Genomic DNA, 20,974 nt, shown 5'->3' on the forward strand with positions numbered 1-20,974 from the left:
TCGCGCAGCTGCAATTTACACCTAAACATCGGAATGGAAATATATTGCAACATTCTTAAACTAATGCTTCTTCTGGCATAACCGTTAAATAATAATTTCTCCTATACAATTTACATTATATAACATTGTATTGAACTACGAGATACCAGCGATAGCTGGTCACAAAGCAGCAATGCAATCGAAGAAATAATTTAAACTATCGAAAGCAGAGTTTCCAATTTTTGAACTTAGAAACTTAAAAATATTAAAATAAAACATCTCATCTTCCTGATGAATCAAATTGAAAATTCCAAATACATTCCAAAAGCTTTTTAAAAAAAGGGGGCAATTATCGATCAGGATAATTTTGCATACTTTTCACCCGCGTGAAAAGGAAGAAACGGTTGAGCCCGCGAAATTGGATAATTCGTTAGCCGCGGATGGCCGTGTTCTCGATCTCGTAAGGACGAAACCCGGCAGGCCTGCGGGTGGTTTTGCTCGGTTGTCGATAATAGCGCCCAGCGGGCTCGCTTCCATCTTGCACGAGACCCTTGCTTGTAGGTACCTAATTACCTGCCATCATCTAAAGGGGGAGAAAGGGGTGCAGGGGACAGAGGCAGCGGGAGTAAGAGAGAAATGGTGACGGATGAAGGGAATTGTTCCGAAAGGGGGAGAAACGGACCACGTGCTCGAGAGAAAGCACGTATGCTGTTTCATTATCGTAAATTAGTTCCTCCGGAGAGAGAGAGAACAATCTTGTGACTGGCACGCGCGAAATGGCCAAGGTTCGTTTTAATCAGAGAAGGGAATCTGTCGATCTTTCTAAGCGTTAATTTTTCAATTCGACGAATTCATACTTTCATATTAACCAGAATCTTGTTATTTTGTGAGGTAAAAATAAAAATTTGATTTGAGAATAAGATATGCAATAAGAAATGGAATTGAAGGGATGTAATTTCTACGGTCGAGGATGAATTGAAAAATGGCGACGATGTAAATCTTCCCGATCAATTAACAATATATTAACTTTCGGCTCGTTTTACGTAAGATATCTAGAGTGTTCGAAATAATCCATAAAATGAGAGAAGTGCATAAAGAGAGTACGAGATAATTTTGATGGACGGAAAAAAGATAGAAAAATTTGTATACGAATTTCGAATTTATATTATTCTCGTTCCATTGAATCGTAAACGGTAAAAAAAAAAATTCGCGCATTTCCATGAGTTGCGTAATTGAAGTTCCATCCCATAACAAGTTTATCTTATTCTTTTTTCTTTCTTTCTTCTTGCAGGAGAAGCCATTCACCTTGCCAGAGATTTCGGCTACGTATGCGAAACCGAATTCCCTGCGAAACAAGTTGCCGAATACCTCAGCCGGCAGCATTGCGAACCGCAAGATTCCTACAGGAGAAAAGAACTTCTTCATGCCACCAAGTAAGAATTTATTTCCTCGTGGACAATGGCGAGAGATAATCCGAATATATATATATACATATTGGGTTTGTAATCGAAGTTCAGATTCAGATTTAAAATTCGAGATCTCCTGTTCCAGACAAATCACCAAAGAGCTGATGGATCTTTTGAATCAAGACAGATCGCCACTTTGCAACACACGGCCGCAACACATCCTCGATCCAAGCATACAGAGACACCTGACACATTTCTCTCTCATATCACACGGATTCGGAAGCCCTGCAATCGTAGCCGCTCTTACGGCAATACAGGTACTGCCCTCTATATTTCTAAACTTGAAATAAAAATTTTCCAATAGAACGATACTATAGGTTTTTTTTCAAAAGATTTCGCTCACTAAAAATAGTAATCGATTTTCTAACTTTTCCTCGTTTGCAATTATCACGATCCACAGGTTGAGAATCATTGCTAGGACAGTAAATAATATCGACTCCTCCACGTGCCGATTAATTCAAAATTATTCGTTACAGAAGTTCCTAAGCGAGTCCCTGAATCATCTGGAGAAGATGTATCCGGGGAACGGAAGCGGCGTGACAAGTAGTCAACAGTCGAGCCTCGACACGAACAAGAGCAAGGACGGCACGTTGATGAACGACATGAAGAAGTGACGCCCAGATGACCCGCCTACCTCCAACGTGGTCACTTCAATTAGGCACTCCTGGCCGTACAACTGAGCTTTCGCGAGCTTTTCTTTTTTTTCTATCCTAATCGCGAACAGCTTCTTCTGATGGACCACTGAGACGACACGTATGTCCACCCACGAGCTCCGTTGTAATAATCAAAAGAAAAAAAGAAGAAAGAAAACGAGAAAAAAGAAAGAAAGTGGGGAGAAGATGTAGAGAAACGAGAAGAAGAGGAAGAGAATCTCTGTTCTGTTCTCTCGAGGCCTACGTGCTCGCGGATATCCGTGTTCGCTGAGGTTGGCTGGTCGAAAGTGTTCTACTAGGTAAACGAATGACGAAGAAGTCAGGAGAAATGTGCAATCTCTGTTAGTCGATTAAAACGAACGAGAGCCTCGTGGTGAGCCTCGCTCGACAAGCCTCGAAACGATCGGCAATGGGATAATAAACGAGATATTGCTATGCTTCGTTCCCTCTTGGTTCGAGGACGAGGACACAAGTCAAGGTATTACGTACGTGTATCGTTTCGAAGAAACCACACGTTTCCAACGATTCGCGGTTACGCGCGATCAACAACGAGAATGTGCTCGATTAAGAGTGACTGTTGTTATCGGTTTGTTCTTTCCACTGCCTGTTTCGATTCAGTTTGAAAACGCGCCTGTGCCGAAGGAGAAGAAGCAACGTATCGATCGATTCGACGGGATCGTCGTGGTGTAATAAAAGATCGAAAACTTTCATTCGCGTCTTCCCCGCTCACTTTTTTTCTATCACGCGCGATCGTTTCGAGAAAAATGAAATATTTACGCGCGTATCATATTACTTGTGATATGTCTTTTTTAGTGATACAGTCCAAACGTTTGTGCAATCGATTTTACCACGATTTTTACAAATTTCACGATATATATACTCGTAGAATACGCGTTGTCTAAGAAATTGGAAAATCTAACGAGAGAAGGATATATTTCGTATATTCGTCGAACGCCTTGATCTTTGTCTCCCTTCTTTTGTGACTCGCGAATCGATCGATAATCGAGAGGGCGCACAGAGGTAACAGCGACGAAGAAGGCAACAGTTCTCACAGCAACATGTTATTTTCTCTTCGTAATAATTTTTTCGACTATTTATATTATATTGCTCAAGCATCTGCTACTCTTTGCTCATTAACGAGCTCATCCGACACACAGACGCGCAGTAGTATCGATTACGACGCTGTTACGTAAGCATTATATATTGTCAGCATAGTGATATATTGCTCTCTATATCGCGCACGATTTATAATTTAACGATTTTACAACGATTGTAAATCCGCTTGCGTCTTATGGACCACCTATGGATTGACCGAGTCCATCACGCGTGGAATAATTTAACATTTAAATATGAGCACGTATACAACAATCGTTCCATATTCATATTCGCTTCGTCTTTGAAGTTACATGTTTCCTCGTAAGCGTGAATAAACATTACGTTATCTTTTTCGTTTTTTAAAAAGTATAATTTTACGATTAACGATTTTATCATCAAAAGATATCGACTTAACATAATCGGATTCTAATTGGACTCGGTCATGAAATCATGTTCTATATTATATTATTATATCCTTTAATCTCTCTCGTCCTCTCGTTAGAATATCTGCGAATCGATTATCCATTGAGAATGTAAGAGCATACGATCGCATCGTGCGAGATTAAAAAGAAAAAGCGTGTCGCAACGAACGAGAAAGAAAAAAAAAAAAGAAGTGAGAATTCACACGTGCAACAGCCGTCCGAGGCTTAAAAAAAAAAAAAAAAAAAAAAAAAAAAAAAATTAATTTTAGAATCTTTATCTATTAGTAGCCGAGCAAGTTTTATTTAAATCAAAATAACGAAGGACGATGAACGATGATTGCAATAATTGTTTGTTCATCACAATGATCGATTGTTATATTCATCACGGCGACACGCGAGTTTTCGAACGATTTCGTGGTAGGAAATTAGCGAATTTACGATACGTAATAGTTTTCTATATGCTCGAGTTTCGATTCACGATTCATCCACGCGTAATAAAAAGATTTTCTTCTCGAATAGCTGGAATAGTTGACGACACACCGTGCGAATTACTCTCTCCAAGCACTTTCTATTAGCGATTCGATCATTTGAACAATGATTTCAATCGAGAATATTTTATGATCACACCGTTCTGCTTAAAGTTGCAATTCTTGGACAATATTTCGATGCTTTGTTATTACGCTCGATTGATCCGTTTCGTGTAATGTAATGTTTCATAGATTTGTAGCATAAATTCAATATAATATCACGGTATATGACGGATAGGTCGAACAAACGAGTGACATATGTAACTTCGAAATCGTTATTGAACAACGTCGATTGTGTTATATTCGTTCGTGCTAATTGCCGATTATTAATACGTTATATGGATTCATCTAATTGTTAATCTCAAAAATTTAAGCGTCGAGAGCGAGTTTAACGACAAAATAGGTAATTTTTAATTACATATTTTGCTCCTTGTTACTATTTCTCTAAAAATTTTGTTCACATACAGCGTGTGTGCGTTCATCGGTGTCAACAAATTGAGAAAAAGAGAAAAAAAAAAAAAAGAAAAAGAAAAAGAAAAAAAAGAAAAAGAAGGCAAAAACTCTAAGGATCATTTTCATCGTGCCAATACGAAAGTTGCCATTTGAGATGTGCCAATTAACGATATCGAGTTTAGAAATGTAAGATCTATATTCTGACGATTAGAAGCGAGTAGCCGAAAATATCTAATATCGAGCGAACATCGTTCGAATTTTAGAGAATAGACGTATCGAACTTTTGTTTCGTGAGAAACAAAACGAAAGAAAATATAATCGCGAGAGAAGGAGGAAACGATCTCGATCAATGGTTATTTTTGAGGTTACTCGAAAAGTTTCGTGTAAGGAGGGGAAAAAGATAGGGAGAACAAACTCAGAGTGGAAGCACGAGAAATTGCGTTGAAGTACAATACCAGGTGAACCTGAGACATATCTAACTTTGTAATTAAATCTTAGGCGTATGTAAATGTAAGATTAAGAAACCTGATCGAACGTCTCGCGTTCCGGGATATTATGTACAGAGTATTTGAATCTTTCTTGTGATATAATCGTAATATTACTAAGGCATAAACCGAACAAGGCAAGAACGAAAGGAGGGAAAAAACGAGAGAAAAAAAAAAAAAAGACACTAAAATTACTATTATCATTCCATGTTTTTTCATAGGTACTAGCGCGGTTGTAGATGGCGCCACACACCAGACCTTTCGTTTACCGGAGACGCGCACCATCGAACTTTATTCGAACCAACCAAACGCTAGTTACGAATAGTTATCAGATTTTTATCGCGTCGATAAATTTTATTTCCAACAAATGACGAATACGTCATTTTTTTTCCCCTTACGACGTTGCGTGCTACTTTGACCGCAATTTTCTTCAATGAGAGAAAAAAAAAGAAAAGAAAAGAAAATTAAGAAGCAGAAAAAAAAGCTATGGAAAAATAGGAAAAAACATTTTTCCCCGAGTATCGAGACCAACGCCGTGAGTTTAGTTAGAAAATGAAAATAAAAAGAGACGGTAAAAAGTTAGAGAAAAAAGTCAGAGGAAAATCCTTGGATCCCCTTATTTTCATTCACGAATACTTAGGCGACTTGTTAGAACGTAAGGTCCCGTAAATTAATACTTATTTATAATCCTTAGAGCGACCGTAGAAAAACGTTTTTCTACCAGAATTTCTGTGCCAACTGCAAAGAATGTTGTAGACCATTTTTGTTCGAAGTTGAAGCATCATTCTAATCTTGTAAGATACTCAGATATATCTTTATTAAATATATTTGAATTTCGTAGTATATTATATTCTGATATTGATTATACAGTTCATTTTTGTATATTGGTGTGTGATAAATAAATAAGAATATTGTTTCTAAGCAATTTATACATTTATGTTCAGTATAATCCTATTTAATCATTTAAAGTGAGCTTTAAGGATTTAACGCCTTAAGACAAGAATTTGTGGTAATGAATTTTTAAAAAATTACAAAATATTTTATCTATTTAAAAAAAATAAAACTGAACAATTATTTTGTTTTTGTAAAAAAAGTAAAGTATTTAATAATTCTAAGTCGATAAAATAATATGATATTAAGAAAAGAAATAAAAAATCTGTTATATAAAATTGTAAAAATCATTGAAATGAAAACTAATTCGAACGTTAAGCTCAAAATATCAAAGTATAATAATAAATAATAAATTACTTGTCAATGTAAAATATGAAGATCGTTCAAAAGTTTTCATTTTGTAATAATTTATTTCAAAAATATTAACACAAAAATATGAAAATTCAAATGTACAATATATGTTTCTAATAATCTTCAAATATCAATATATCGATTTCAAATAGTACATACCTATAGCTGTGGTATGGATGGAGCGCGCCAAACCATGCAAGTTAAACGTTATTCTCACTTCGCTAATCATCTTGATACACAATAAAAATTTACACTTTATCTCCACTTACTTTCTAGATACTTTTAAACTATTCTTAAATATTAATTAAAACCGTTTACACAGAAAACAGGATAAATATTTCAATTTACTTCGTACACACCGCGTTTACAGACGCCATTTTGGTAGCGAACTGCAACTTGCGCCATCTGCCGAAAAAAATTATAATTTCATACATTGCGCGGAAAATTCAAATATAAATTGAAATAATAACCTTATTATTTTTGTCACTTTTCACAAAAAATAAAAATTAATATTCACTCCATCCTTATTTTCAATATTTATTTTAAATTGAATCTTTTTATTCTAGATAACGGATGCGTACATGTCCGTATAATATACATTTATACTGTTATGTTATAAAATGAGAAGTTAAATTTATACTTCTAAAATATTATAGAAATGAAATGAAGATCTTTATCTTATTCGAAAGTTTAAACGACTTAAATATTAAGTTATTTATATATTACCGTAAAAAGTTTAAATTAGATCAAAATGAGTAAGATTATATTTTATTGACATCAATTAAATCTAATTGAAAAATTTAATAAAATTTCCATGGATATTTTGTAAACTATTTTTTTATCATTAATTATAATTTTTAATTCTATTTTCTAACAGTTTGTAAAATCACAAAAATACACAGAATAAATATTTTTGAAAATTCTGTCTATTGCATTGGAAGAATTGTGAACCGACATTGAATTTTGAGGATATTTAAAATATATATCTTGTATTTTACCATACCAGTCACTGTTTAATAGTTACACTGTTTAAGTTCTTCATTATTTCTTCAACTGATGTAATTATAATTGTGCATAGTCTGTACATCCCATTGCCTGAAAAAAAGTCTTACTATCTCATAGATTTTAGCATAACTAACAAAGGGAGCAAATTAAATTAAACATGCAAATCAAAATTTGATACTTTTATCACTAATTAATTAAAACTGTTTTATCTATGCTTTATGATAAATGATTAATGCAATTTCCAAAAACAAAAAGCAAAAGCTCTAATCTAATATACCTGAAATAACATATATGAATAAATAAAATTAATAAATTTTTATAAATGTAAAGCTACATTATATACATATCTTCTTCATGTGATAAAATATTTTTAAAACTAATAAAGTAAAGTTATTTCATAATAATGAAATTATACTCACATGATTTCAAGGCACTTCAAACTCCGCTGAATAGAGAAATAGGAGATTAAAATATTTCAATCCATGAAAACGTGTTCCCACACAATCTTCTGTATTCCTCTATACACCTAAGAAGGATACATGAAAAAAATATGTTAGAAGTAAATGTTTTAAATATTTTAAAACGAAACTTCAATCATATTAAATTAAAAATATGTGTAATAATAGATTAACACTGTTATTCTGTATTTCTCACAAATTTATTATTAATAAAACTGTAAATAATTTGCAAACTTATTAAGTTTAATACACATTAACACGTGTTTAATGTTTAGCAAAATATAATAATTTTAAGTTTTATTATTGCTTATATTAACGTAATTAAGACACATTCAAACATTTAAGGAAAATTAAATGTAGTTTATTATATTCTTTTGACAAGATTTCTTAACATTAATTAACATTCCATGGTTGGTTTAAAACAAACACATTAAATAAAAATTACTAGTATATCGATGAATAGATATTTTTGCGAATTTCTGAATATATTAATATTACGTATTAGGTCTAAAAACATTTCATTATTTTCGTCCATATTATAATGCTATTGATTAGGATTTTGATTTAAAGTTTTTCAAATGCTTATTATATAGCGCTATTATATTTCTTATTTATTTCAGTTTAAGAAAATTACATACATATGTAAATGTATAGCAGAAAACAGATAATTATTTTAAAAACGGAAAAATGTTTATAAGTTATGGACAATTTATTTTATTTTTTTTTGTATTCTTATATTATATGATCTTAAGATTACAATTTTCTTTCTCCTTTTTTTAATATAATGTTATAGCTACTGAATCTTTATAAGCTGTACGATTTTTCACTTCACATATTCTGCACATGTTACTATACACGTATTCTTTAACATTTATTTATGTTTTAAATTCTCAACACGTTATTTTTATTATTATTCTGTTTTTTTTATTCACGTAAATACTATACATATTAATATTAAATGAATTACGATATAATTCGCATCACTATATGCAACTTATTTAATATTAATTTATATGTGATCATCTGCCATTAGATGTCATTTACAATATTTTATTTTCTATTTTAGATACATATTACTAATTTATTATAACGCACACGACTGTCTGAGCTATGTATTTTTCAATGTTTAGAAAACTTGACATATTAAAACCAAAGAATAGATATCTATCTAAAGGAAAAATGAAATAAAAAAGAAAAAAAAAATATATATATATATAAAAGTTAAAAATTCTCAAAGATATTTACAAATCTTTCATTTACGTACATAGTACGTAGTTTCGTATTGACTTTATTATATGCAATTATCTATTTAAAAAAAAAAAGAAAAAAAAATTAAGATTTCGCGTATCGATGAATCGATATAAAAAAAGATAAATTTGATTTCTAGAAAAATGTAACACAGCTCTGACGCTTTTTTTTTTTTTTTTTATTTTTATTTAAGAATTTTACTTGTCTCGTTCCACTGATCCTCTTGGTCCTCTAGCCTTCCACTCTGACGTGACATTTTTTTTTCAGGAGGGGAAAGGATTTGAAGGAACGTATGTTTTTATCTCTTTTTCTAATACTTTCATAAAAAAACAAAAATTACGATGTAAATCAATTCAGAATTTCTATAACGAGGTTAATATTACATGCGAACATTCGAGATATAAACTCTATCGAAATCGCGGAAACGCTTTGATTAAAGTTTTCATTACATATCTTGGTGTTTATTCAATAGCTACAAGTAATTGATTAAAAATTACATTAGCTTCTTTACACCATTGACTCAGAAAATTATATACAATGGAAATAAAAAGAACAAGCAAAAAATCTGCAAGCGTCAAAGTATCTTTCATTGAGGATAACGAGAATCTCATTCCAAAAAAAAAAAAAAAATACCGGTCAATCGGAAGTTTTCTTTTAAGCAAAACTTCGAGGAATCGAATTTGTAATGGCAGTTACGTTATATCTGTTCTGTTTTATCATTACTATATGATAAAAAATCATAATATCATTTACCTCAATCACTTCTTGCGTCTGATTTCATTTAAAAAATGATTTTAGTTTTTTTTTATATAGGTTTTGACATCTCTGGCATCATAAGTCATTATTTGTTACGAAAATTATATGTCAACAGTTTAGGACTATGAAAAACAATAAAGTTAGAAAAAGGAAAGATCGTTGTTTCGCTTTATAATGCAGGAATTGTTTGGATGTGATAAAAATTAAGAAAATATTTGGATGATTTTTTTTTATGTGGATTTTTACTTGGAAGGTCGTGAATACGGGGCGTTGCGGTAGCGCGAGCTTGAGCCCGATGTCGTTGTCGTCTTGTACGATTTCCATGCGCGGCTCGATGATTCCTCTGCGAATTTTATGGAGTTATTCATTTGCATTATTTTTATTAAATTAGTGCACCACCACGATATAGTATATATATAAAATATTAATCGGATAGTTTCCTAAGTATATGCTACACGAAGCGAGAGCGTTATATTATTTATAAAGTTTTAAGAAGAAAATTATTGCGAAGAATTGTCAATTATCAGAATTGATAAATGATTCAGCTAATATCACACGTTATTATGCAAAGCCATTCCATGTTTATTTAGTATAGGATATTATAGGGAAATCTTTAAATTCGATGAGGAAAAAGATATATTTCAATTTTAAATAGTTGATAAAAATTATTTTCAATTAAAAATATTAATTTTTATTCGCGTATTATTTTATGTAGAAATATGAAATTTCTAGATTTTTTGTGAAAAACATCAATCTTAATATTTCTATTAAATCTTTTAAATTTTAATATAAATATAAAATTATTATATATTATTCAGTTATTATAACTAGAAATTATATTATTAATGTTTTTTTAGAATTCTGATAATATTTAAATTTCTTTTTAAACCATTTTATATTAATATAGCTTATTAAACCAATTTTATTAAATATTTCATACTTTGACTTTTTTTATCAATTCTTTATATTTAATTCAAATTCAAATTTAATATTTATAAATAATAGTTCAGTAAGAATTTGTCTATATATAATTTAAATCTAAAATATTTTAACTTTAATCTTATTATGTTATTCTCTGCATATCACACATGCGTGTACATATGTTTATGATAATTTTTATTTATTTATATGTTAAAATTTTATGCTAAAAAAAATAAGAATTATATTACCTGGATATTCTGATGTTTCATAGTAATTGTGAGAAGAGTGTGGCACAGTATCATCTTCGTATTCGTAAGTTGCGTACCTCGAGGAAGGATACATATCATCTCTAAATGATGTATAAAAGTACAATATACAGTGAAAAACTACATTATTCTAAACCTATGTTTCACAAATTAAAAAAAAAAAATGTAGAAATTAAAAAAATAATAAACGGAAAAAAAATCAATTATGAAAATAAATACAAAATAATTGAGTATTGATACACCTAAATAGTTATAATTAAATATAAAAATATAATAGATACGGAACATCAAAATAAATAATAGATAAGAATGGATTGTCAATAAAAATATCAACAAATAACTTTTTTTGATAAAAATGTCGATTATACTTACCCTGATGTTGATGTATAATGTCGGTCTCCATATCGGCTACTACTGCTTGTTGATGTGTGGTAATCATAATCATGATGAGTTCCAACACGATTACTTGGAGGTGGAGTAGCAGTTTCATAGCTATCCGCAATATAATGTTATAAATTCAATACAATATTTCTATGATTAGTGAGTTTCTACATGATTAATTAAAAACTCACCCATAACTCTGATCCATGGCGACTCTTGCACGATCTAAAATAGAAAAAACTTTACTTTTTGCTGATACAGGACGTGTAATTGGTCCCCGACTAGAAGGCGGTGGAAGTATTGCCGCTAAAATGAAAAAAAAATAAGAACATCTTTTTTCTTTTTAAAAGCTGATAATTGGAAAAAATATTGCCAACCTCGCGAAGATCGTTGCATTGTTGGCCTTGCGGATGGTCTTAATATTCCACCAGCACCTGGTACACCTCTGACAGAAGGTCTTCTATCGTCATTACTCGTTGGATCATCTGCCATACTCATTTCCATTTCGCGCATTTGTTCTTGACGTATATTGTCATTATTATCTGGGATCAAATATTTCCGAACTTCGGCTAACGCAAATGCAATACGAGCATAAGCTTCTGCCGGAGGTGCAAGCGCTGTTATTTCAACATGTAAATCATCCGAAAGATGAGCATATTTCGGATCCAGAGACATACGATATTCTTCTTCCTATATCATAGAATAAATATACAAAAAATTCTATGTATTTATGTGCATTATTATGCACATTACATATTTATCAATATAAGTTAAAAATAATACAATAAATATAAAAATATTAAAAATAATTAGCTAAATAAAGGAACAAAAAATGGAAATATAAATAAAAAATCTAAATCAAATGAAAATTACAAATCCTTAACATAAAATTACTTTTTGACGATCTTTCATGGATCCTCTTCCTAATACTGCCATTTTACACATTGTTTCTTCTTGTAAACGTTTCATAGAATTACCTTTCGGTCCCAATAATTTTCCAACAAAATTAAACTGCAAATAGTATATTTCAACGTATAAATTTATATTTATTTATATATTCATCTAAATTATTAGATTTATAACAAAATACAACTACCTTTGGATGTTCTCGAACAGGCACCAATACTTTAACCGAAACTCGAATTGGTTTTTCACGATAAATATCCACATATTTCGGATCTCTTACTGGTTTGCCAATAGCTTGAGTTTTCTGAATTTCTACAGAGTAAAATAATTATTTTTAAATTTTTGATATATTAATATAAATTATTAATTTAAATTATAAGATTTTATAATATAAATTATAGTATTTTTATTTTTTATTATCATAATTAACAAATTATTTATAAAATAATATTTATTTATAAAAAATTAAATTGCAGATTAAATTTTAAAAAAATTTTTAAAAAATAAAAATCATAATTTATAGCAATATTATATAATTATATAAAATATATTTATATAATTATATAAAAATATAAAATAATTTATAACATTATAATATACATATAAAATATTAATGAGTTTTTTATATATTTTTATACACATATACATACATGTAAATATTAAAATGATATTAAAATAGTATAAAAATACAATATAATATAATATAAAGATATAATAATTTAATATATATATATATATGGTTTAATATTTATTTTTTAAATTAACATTAATATTTATTGTTTAAATTAAATATATTCTATTTTGAGAAATTTATATATTATAAAAAATTGTATTATTTATTTTAATATAAACTATTTTAATAAATATACAAATAATTAGCAGCTGTTGTTAAAAATTTTTTATTTATAAATATTATCGATAATATAAATTTCTAGAAAATAATTAATCTAGTAATCCATAATGGTATAATACAAATGATAGTAGAAAAAATTTAAAAAAAAAATTAATTAAATTATAAATTCGTTTTCGTTTATATATTAATCTAACCTTAAACATCAATCAATTCGATTTCAAAGTAAAAAAAAATTGCGCAACAAGAAGTTATATCAACAAATCACAAAAATAAATATACAATCAACAAACGAAACATAAACACTCACATTACAAATAATAAAAATGATTAAAAAACAATGAATAAAAACAATAATATAACAGTCATATTTACCTTGATCAATTAGTCTTGTTGCATTAGGCCATTTTTGCGAATCCAATTCAACTTTTTCTTGTAAAAGTTCTCGAACATATTCTCCGGCTTTGTCAACTTGATACTTCTTTTCATCACGTTCCTTTTCCGACGATGTTTTTGCCTCCGAATCAGAATTTTCTTCTCTTTTATACTTAAATTCACCATTACTTGGTCGATCGCTCATGATTATCACTGTTTTGTTAGATGGTTCTAACGATATCAAACGAAAAAATAATAATTCTATTAATTAAATAATTAAGTGGAATAAATCATTCGCGCACAACGCGTCTTTGGAACAGAGTTGCAATTTGCAATGGCTGAACGCTGACTCTTCCACTTCCAACTAACCTTAAGGCGTATATGCATGTGTGAATTATTTATATATCTATAAATTTAAATATTTTTATAATAAATCATAATTTTTTATTTTATTAAAAAATATTTTTACAAAATAATTAGAAATATAATGAAAATAATTTATGTCATTTATTATATAAATTAAAGTATAAGTATGATTATAAAAAAAAATAATAAAATTTAACATTTATTAAAAATAAGTATAGAAAACAATTTGTAATTATATTAAAGATTTTAATTAAAAATATATAATATTAATAATTAAAAAATAATAAGTAATGCATTATATGTTTATTTGTATTATAATGATAGTTATGGCTTAAAACAATTAAGGTTATTTTTAAAATTGTTTATACTTTTTTTATTATATAATAATTCACTATTGAAAATTCTAGTATTTTTATATATTTTTGTATATTAAAAAAAAATTTTTAATGTTGATCACATTTAAGTATAAGTACTATCAGTATTTGTATTAGCTGCAGATGGCGAAAATATCGAAAATATTATAACCTAAAATATAATATATTATATTGAATTTCTTTATTAATTATGCATAAAAGTACAAATAGAATAAAATAAATAAATATTTTTCAACATGAGTCATATTATAGTAATACGAAGCTATAAACCTGGCGATGAAATTAATTGTAAAGAATTAGTGAAGATAGGTGTGATGTCTTCTTTAAATTCAACATTTTTTGGAATTGTACTTAAAGAACTGACTTTTCAATTAATGATATTGTTTGCTGCTATAATGTTTATTTTCTTTGGATTACCTTTAACAGTTTGCCTTTTAGTTATTCCTCTTGTCATTTTTTTTGTGTATGTTGGAACTTACATAGGTTTCACTGCGAAAGCTATGGAAGTTAATGAAGAAGTTTCTAATATACCAAGGTAAAAATTTTTTGTATTTATTTATTTTTTTTGTGGTAATGTGTTTTTTATAATTAAATTAAAAATTAAAAGTTAAAAATATATATTATATTGTTATAATTAAAAATTTTGTAATTAAAATATATTAAAAAAAAATAGCATGTAAAATTTTGACCACAGAAACAAATTTCAGATGAAAATAAATTTTAATGTAAAAACTTCTTCATTTAATTATAACAGGATTTACATGTCTAATGCCTTTTCATGCTTTTGGATTGCTGAAGCATTTGAACCTTATTTAATGACTCATTCTGCAAAGAATATACATTATAATATAATGACAGAACAACAGTTCCGTAATTCAAACATTGATATTTCATCTCAAGTTAAGAAGATTGTAGGAACTGTTGCCTTATGTAAAAGTCATAGATTAGATAAAGGTGCTTGGATCAAAAGATTATATGTACATCAACAATATAGAAGAAAAGGAATAGCTTCGTGTCTTATCAATGTTGCAGTGCAGTTTGCTATTGACGAAGGATATAGTTGTGCTAATGTTGTTGCTTCAGAATATACAGAAGGAGGAAGAGAACTATGTCTTAAAAAAGGTTTTGAATTACAACAAATGTATCATAAACCCATTTTGGGTTCACTTATAACTATATTGATGTATGAATTGACATATCAAATTAAACCTGGTGAAGATGATTATGTGCCTACAGTTTACACTAGATCAATGCTTAATAAGTAAGCATTAAATCTAATGTTTTTTAAATACAGGACTAAATTTTTATAATTTATAAATTTCATAAGTCTGATTTTGTATTTTCCAAAAAAAGTATAAAAATTGCATTTATAGTTTATTCTATAAGAATATTTATATTATATAATAAATGTAATACTTTATACTGTATTACATATATTCTAAATTAAGATAGATTACATATTGATAATATAAAATATTATTAAATATGACAATATTATGTTTATCATTGTATATAATATAAAAAAATATATTTTTCCTACTTTTTCATATATTCCCAATACATCTGAAGTTCTTTATTTTCCCAGTGTTTCTCTGTTATTTTGGATAAATATCTGAAATAAAGAAAAGAATTTTATGTATCTTTTATTATAAAAAAGTTATAATTTTTATTTTGAATGAATTTTTTAATTTTGTACACAGATCTGTTTGATATATTTTTAGTTAACAATCTTATTATTTCTTTAGGAAAATTTTTTAAGCAAAAATTTTTATTTTAATTATTATCAATTCACATAAAATTGAAAGTTTTATTAAGAAAGTCTGGAGACTTATATCATAAAAATATATAGATAGAATATAATCCTATATCATACATATTAAAAGTTTCTGATAATGGGAACTATTGGCATATAGAACATAATATCTATTTTCTTAAATAAGAGAGATTATAACTTATAAAAAATATTAATCTAAACTTATAAAAATATATCTAATCTAATAAAAAAAATTTGAAAAAAATGTATACGGTGTTTATAAGAAAATAATACAAGAAAAGTGGATTCTTTATTTCATTACGTATATTTATATAATTTAAGATAATAAACATATAATTTATATATATTGCCATATTAGAATAAATCATTCATAAAATAGTATTAATTAATTTTATATAATTTATAAAATATTACTATTAAAAAATATGTATATATTACTATTGTATTATTCAAAATAGCATATTATAAAAAAAAATTTTGTCTAGGATTTATATATATATAACATTTGTTTTCATAAGTTTGAATATAATGAAAAAATATTTATATTAATAAAAATATATGTGTTATTATATATGTTTTAATACAAAATGGTTTATAATATAGTCTATTTTTTAATCTGTATAAAGATATATAAAATAATAATAAAAAATTTGAAATTTGCTTTTAAAATTTATCTATTAGAAATTAAATATTATTTATTTTAATAATGTACTTACTTTTTCTGTATTTCTTGAAGTAAACTTTTCTCTCTTTCTGTAATACCATTTTTTAATACATCAATATTCATATACAATTCTTTTAAATTTTGAATTCCAACTAAATATGTATCAATATCTTTGCATTGCATAGAATACCATAATGCTAATTTAGCTAATTCTGTATCCTACAAATTTTAGTTTTTAATATATGTATCATAAAAGAAGAATTTCCGGAAAATATTTATTGCATAGAAATTTAAAACTTATATACCTTGCAACATCTAGCAGCATCTGCGCATATTTTTTTTGTCTCTTTTGAACTAGGATGCCAAGCTGGTGGACCTTTATTTGTTAAAAGCCCCATACATGGCGCAGAAGCACTAATTATACCAATATTGTGTGCCTAAAATTTATTTAATAATTTAAACTATCAAGAAATATAATATTCAGAATTATCAATTAACAATAAAATAAATAAATAAACAATAAACAAACAATAAATAATTACGAAATTTTACCTTGAAAAATGGAATATATTCAGATAAAGTATCATCTATTAAAGTATATCTGCAATAACTTAATATGCAAGAAATATTAATATTACTTTTCTCGATACATTTCTTTAAAATGGATACCGGATATCCGGTGATACCAATATATTTTGCTTTACCGTCTGCAACTTGTAATGATAATTCTGGCAAAGTTTGTGTAATTACTATATCTAAATTTGGATCAAATTCAATATCATGAACCTGCAAAATATTTAATTAATAATTATTAATTAATAAATAAAATATATAAAAACTAAATGGTTTTGATAAAAAGTTAAATATTGTATACTTACTTGTATGACGTCAACATAATTCAAACCAAGAAGCTCTAAACTTTTATCAATACTTTTTCTAGTTTTCTCTTTAGAGAAATTAAACATATTTTCGTAATCTAATTCATATCTTCCGACTTTTGTGGCAATATAATATGCTTCACGTGGAATACCTTTCAAAGCCTAAAATTCCAATATTTAAATATTGAATAAATAAAACAAAAATATATTTTCAATATGTAAAAAAAAAAATATAAAATTACTTTTCCAATGATAGTTTCAGAACGACCTTGGCCATACCATGGTGCAGTATCAATGTAATTAATTCCTCGTTTTATTCCTTCACGTATCGCTTCAATTGCTTTGGCTTCATCGAATGTACTATCGCAAAATATAAAAACATAAAATGATAAAAATCATGAATGCAAAAAGAATCTTTAATAACTTATTTTTGAACTTTTGAATTTTTTTATAAATGTTAAAAAAAATTACATACTATTTTTATAATATAACAATTTAAAAAAAAAAAAGAAAGAAATACTAACCCGTAATGGCAACCAAGTGGTCCTCCACCAAATGATAATTTGCTGACCATTAATCCGGTTTTGCCAAGTTCTCTATATTCCATAGTTTTCACAGCTTCTAAATCGTGAAAACCCTCAACATATGTCGGTGGTAACATTTTTCTAAATACCAATAATGAAACTAATTAAAATCATAATAATCTTTATTTGAAATATCTATTTATGCGAAAAAAATTATATTGTATTATTATGAAAAATATTTTAATTAAGATATTTTATAAATTTCATTAAAATTTATGATAAAAAGAAAAAGAATGAAAATAATATTGCATTTTTTTCATACTAGTATTACATTTTGACAAATGAAAAACTTAATAAAAAATAAAATATATAAATTAGTTAATGATAAAATATTGAATAAATAAAATTATAATATCTTTGTGACATTCATTTTAGATAATAAAAATAAAATGAAATTGATATTAAAATATACAAAGACACCATTGTCTTTTATGAAGCATTTTATTTTATGATAAATACATTAATTTATATTTTCTATTCAAATAATTTAAATAAATCAATAAATTTAAAATAAGTTATTTTATAAAAATATTTTACTATTCATTTAATTGTAATTTTCATTTTTACATTTAATTTTAATTTTATCAAAATATTATTAATTAAATAAAATATAATATTGCTTTTTTATAAAAGAATAATGTTATCTTAAAAAGAAGATAAATTTAATATATTTTTCAAATTTTTATCATACTGAAAACAAAAATTTTCTATAATTGAGTACAATTTATATTTTCACTATGCTAAAATTGTACTGCAATAATCGATTTATTTTATTCGTAAACATATCGAATTTTATCAAATATTAAATATTTTAAATTCTTAAATATTAAATATTTTATATTCAATACTTAAGATAAATTATTTAAATATATATACTATTTTATTTTCACAAAAAGTAATAAGGAACTCTTGGCACAAAAATTATTTATATATCAATCAATTTATATCTTTCTTATATATTTAGTATTTAAGAACTGACATTCTAAGTAAATATATTTTAACTATTTTTTTCAAAAACATTTATAATCAAGACATTTATATGTAAAGATAATATTATCTTGGAATGTACGATAAAAATAATAACTTTAAATGCATATAAAGAATCATGTATTATTTGACTTGGTTTTAATCTTATGTATATATTTTATAATTATTTTTTTTTATCATAATTTAATCATGAAATTTATATTTAAACAAGAAATTTTATTTCCATTCACATTTAAGAAAGTTTTAAGAAAATTTTTTTATCCAATGATGCACAAATATAGAAATTAACACTCTAAATGATAAGAATAAAACTGATTAAAAACATAGTGAGTTCCAAATATTAAATAGCAGCACTGCCATCTTTTTCAAATGAAATGAATTTTAATATTATTTCTGTAATATTGACCGGGATAAAATATATATGCTTATATTTTTATTAGTAGAAAAAAGACAGAGATATAGTAAAAATTTGGAAATCGGCGCCATCTCTAGAATATAAATGAAAATAGTGTAGGTAAAAAAGGAAATAGAAAGAGTAACAGGATCAGAATTAACTAAAGGCGCCATCTATCAAATATCATAAATATTTTAATTATATTTTTAAAAATAATCAAGAGATGGCGCTGAGATTAACTTTTATCATATATTTGTTGTATATTTTTTTAAAAATATTCAACAGATAGCGCTAAGATTAACTTTTATCCTATCTTTATTGTATATGTATATACAATATATTTATATATTGTATATGTATATTTTTTTTCTACTATTTGCTCCCTTTATTGGCTTTTTAATTTACACTCTTAAAAGATAGCTTCGATAATTAATTAACTTTATTATCTTTTTTGCCTAATCTATTGATTAAAAATCTTAATAGAGTATTTATTTAAAAAAACAAAAAGTCTTATAAATGTAGGTTTAAAAATAATTTTAGAATTACAAGATGTTTTTATTAATATTATTTATTATTAATAAAAATTAAGCATATTATCTATAGTATATATTCAATATGTGTTCCCTATTTATTTTAATTATATATATGTTTTTATAGAAACACAATACATTTAAATTTGATGGATTTTTATCTATAAAGATATTTAATAAATATACTATATAATAAATAATATATAATAATATATATAAAATAATTATCTTATTAAATGAACTGATATAACAAATATTGCTAAGAAATAAGAGGAATATTGGAAATTTTTTAATATGTATGTATTTCTATAAAAAAACGTACTAAAATATTTACTGAACAGAGGACAGATTAAACATATATTAGAGGAACAAAAGTAACAAAAACATTTTTTTTAACTCAGAAACTAATAGTTTTTAAATTCATATTTATTAAAATTTTTTTATTTCTTTCGATGAATAATACATGTTTCTAAAGTTTGTCCCCAATTTTTTTATACAATCTATGTTTATATTCTTTTATGATATAAGAAATATAAATATATAATATATCTTTTATAATCTTTTCTATGTATCATATAGAATGTATATATTTTATATATAAATAGTTAATTTTAATATAATAATAGTATATTTTATATAAATAGTTTTTTTATCATAGAATATTATATAAAAATTATATTTATAATTAAAAAGAATTTTATGTTAAAATTTTCAAGAACAAGTTATTTGAGCTTCTTTTCGAATCTAAAAAAAAATTTTTATTAAAAAATTAGAGATATTTTTAAAAAAATTATATTAATAATCAATAATTAATTATTTTTATATTCAAATAACTGGATACATTATATCATATCAAATTCTGAATATATTTTTATATCTTATATTTTGCATATGTTTTATTGTATTTATATTTTTAAATTTTTATATGTATATTG

The 20,974-nt window shown here is 26.2% G+C and overlaps 4 protein-coding genes across 20 annotated transcripts in view; 2 read left to right on the forward strand and 2 right to left on the reverse strand.

The window, feature by feature from the left end:
• The window catches only part of TfAP-2 (transcription factor AP-2), an 85,196-nt gene extending 81,063 nt beyond the window's left edge, over positions 1–4,133 (forward strand). For 2 of the 3 annotated variants that reach the window (XM_003697731.4, XM_012492313.3), the window contains exons 7-9: positions 1,271–1,412; positions 1,531–1,702; positions 1,922–2,205. In XM_003697731.4, the coding sequence (XP_003697779.1) occupies positions 1,271–1,412; positions 1,531–1,702; positions 1,922–2,059 (452 nt within the window). In that variant the 3' untranslated portion in view covers positions 2,060–2,205. Of the gene's footprint in view, positions 1–1,270; positions 1,413–1,530; positions 1,703–1,921 lie in introns of all 3 variants that reach the window. The other variant, XM_012492312.3, reaches the window with a different exon arrangement.
• The window catches only part of LOC100863033 (KH domain-containing, RNA-binding, signal transduction-associated protein 2), a 92,430-nt gene extending 78,360 nt beyond the window's left edge, over positions 1–14,070 (reverse strand). The window contains exons 1-10 of one of the 14 annotated variants that reach the window (XR_015294400.1): positions 13,489–14,070; positions 12,454–12,575; positions 12,252–12,368; positions 11,735–12,047; positions 11,549–11,663; positions 11,349–11,468; positions 10,959–11,059; positions 9,235–10,132; positions 7,747–7,853; positions 7,284–7,417 (exon numbers count right to left, since the gene is read on the reverse strand). Coding sequence is in view for 6 of the 14 variants with exons in the window: in XM_012492320.3 (XP_012347774.1) it covers positions 10,032–10,132; positions 10,959–11,059; positions 11,349–11,468; positions 11,549–11,663; positions 11,735–12,047; positions 12,252–12,368; positions 12,454–12,575; positions 13,489–13,693 (1,194 nt within the window). In the remaining 8 variants the exon portion in view is untranslated. Of the gene's footprint in view, positions 1–6,858; positions 7,854–7,966; positions 10,133–10,958; positions 11,060–11,348; positions 11,469–11,548; positions 11,664–11,734; positions 12,048–12,251; positions 12,369–12,453; positions 12,576–13,488 lie in introns of those variants that run through there. The other 13 variants (XR_015294407.1, XR_015294405.1, XR_015294406.1 and 10 more) reach the window with 13 other exon arrangements.
• LOC100863427 (N-acetyltransferase family 8 member 3) lies at positions 14,056–15,788 on the forward strand. Its single transcript, XM_003697736.4, has 2 exons — positions 14,056–14,763; positions 14,983–15,788. Exons 1-2 carry the CDS (start codon positions 14,465–14,467, stop codon positions 15,491–15,493), a joined length of 810 nt encoding a protein of 269 aa, XP_003697784.2. The 5' UTR covers positions 14,056–14,464; the 3' UTR covers positions 15,494–15,788.
• LOC100863545 (uncharacterized) lies at positions 15,590–19,550 on the reverse strand. 2 transcript variants are annotated; one of them, XM_086915082.1, is made up of 8 exons: positions 19,346–19,550; positions 18,069–18,209; positions 17,787–17,904; positions 17,545–17,706; positions 17,219–17,452; positions 16,972–17,103; positions 16,719–16,885; positions 15,590–15,840 (listed from the first exon to the last, which is right to left on the reverse strand). In XM_086915082.1, the coding sequence occupies exons 2-8, from the start codon at positions 18,203–18,205 to the stop codon at positions 15,765–15,767; spliced, it is 1,026 nt and encodes a 341-aa protein (XP_086771208.1). In that variant the 5' UTR covers positions 18,206–18,209; positions 19,346–19,550; the 3' UTR covers positions 15,590–15,764. The 2 variants fall into 2 exon arrangements, with proteins under 2 accessions (XP_086771208.1, XP_086771209.1); XM_086915083.1 differs by having other exon boundaries at positions 19,005–19,428.
• Positions 19,551–20,974: the final 1,424 nt, after the last annotated feature.

This window comes from Apis florea, unplaced genomic scaffold, assembly GCF_048593485.1.
Source record: "Apis florea isolate Af1SG1 unplaced genomic scaffold, ASM4859348v1 contig_3771_pilon, whole genome shotgun sequence".
In the NCBI taxonomy this organism is placed as follows: Eukaryota; Metazoa; Arthropoda; class Insecta; order Hymenoptera; family Apidae; genus Apis; species Apis florea.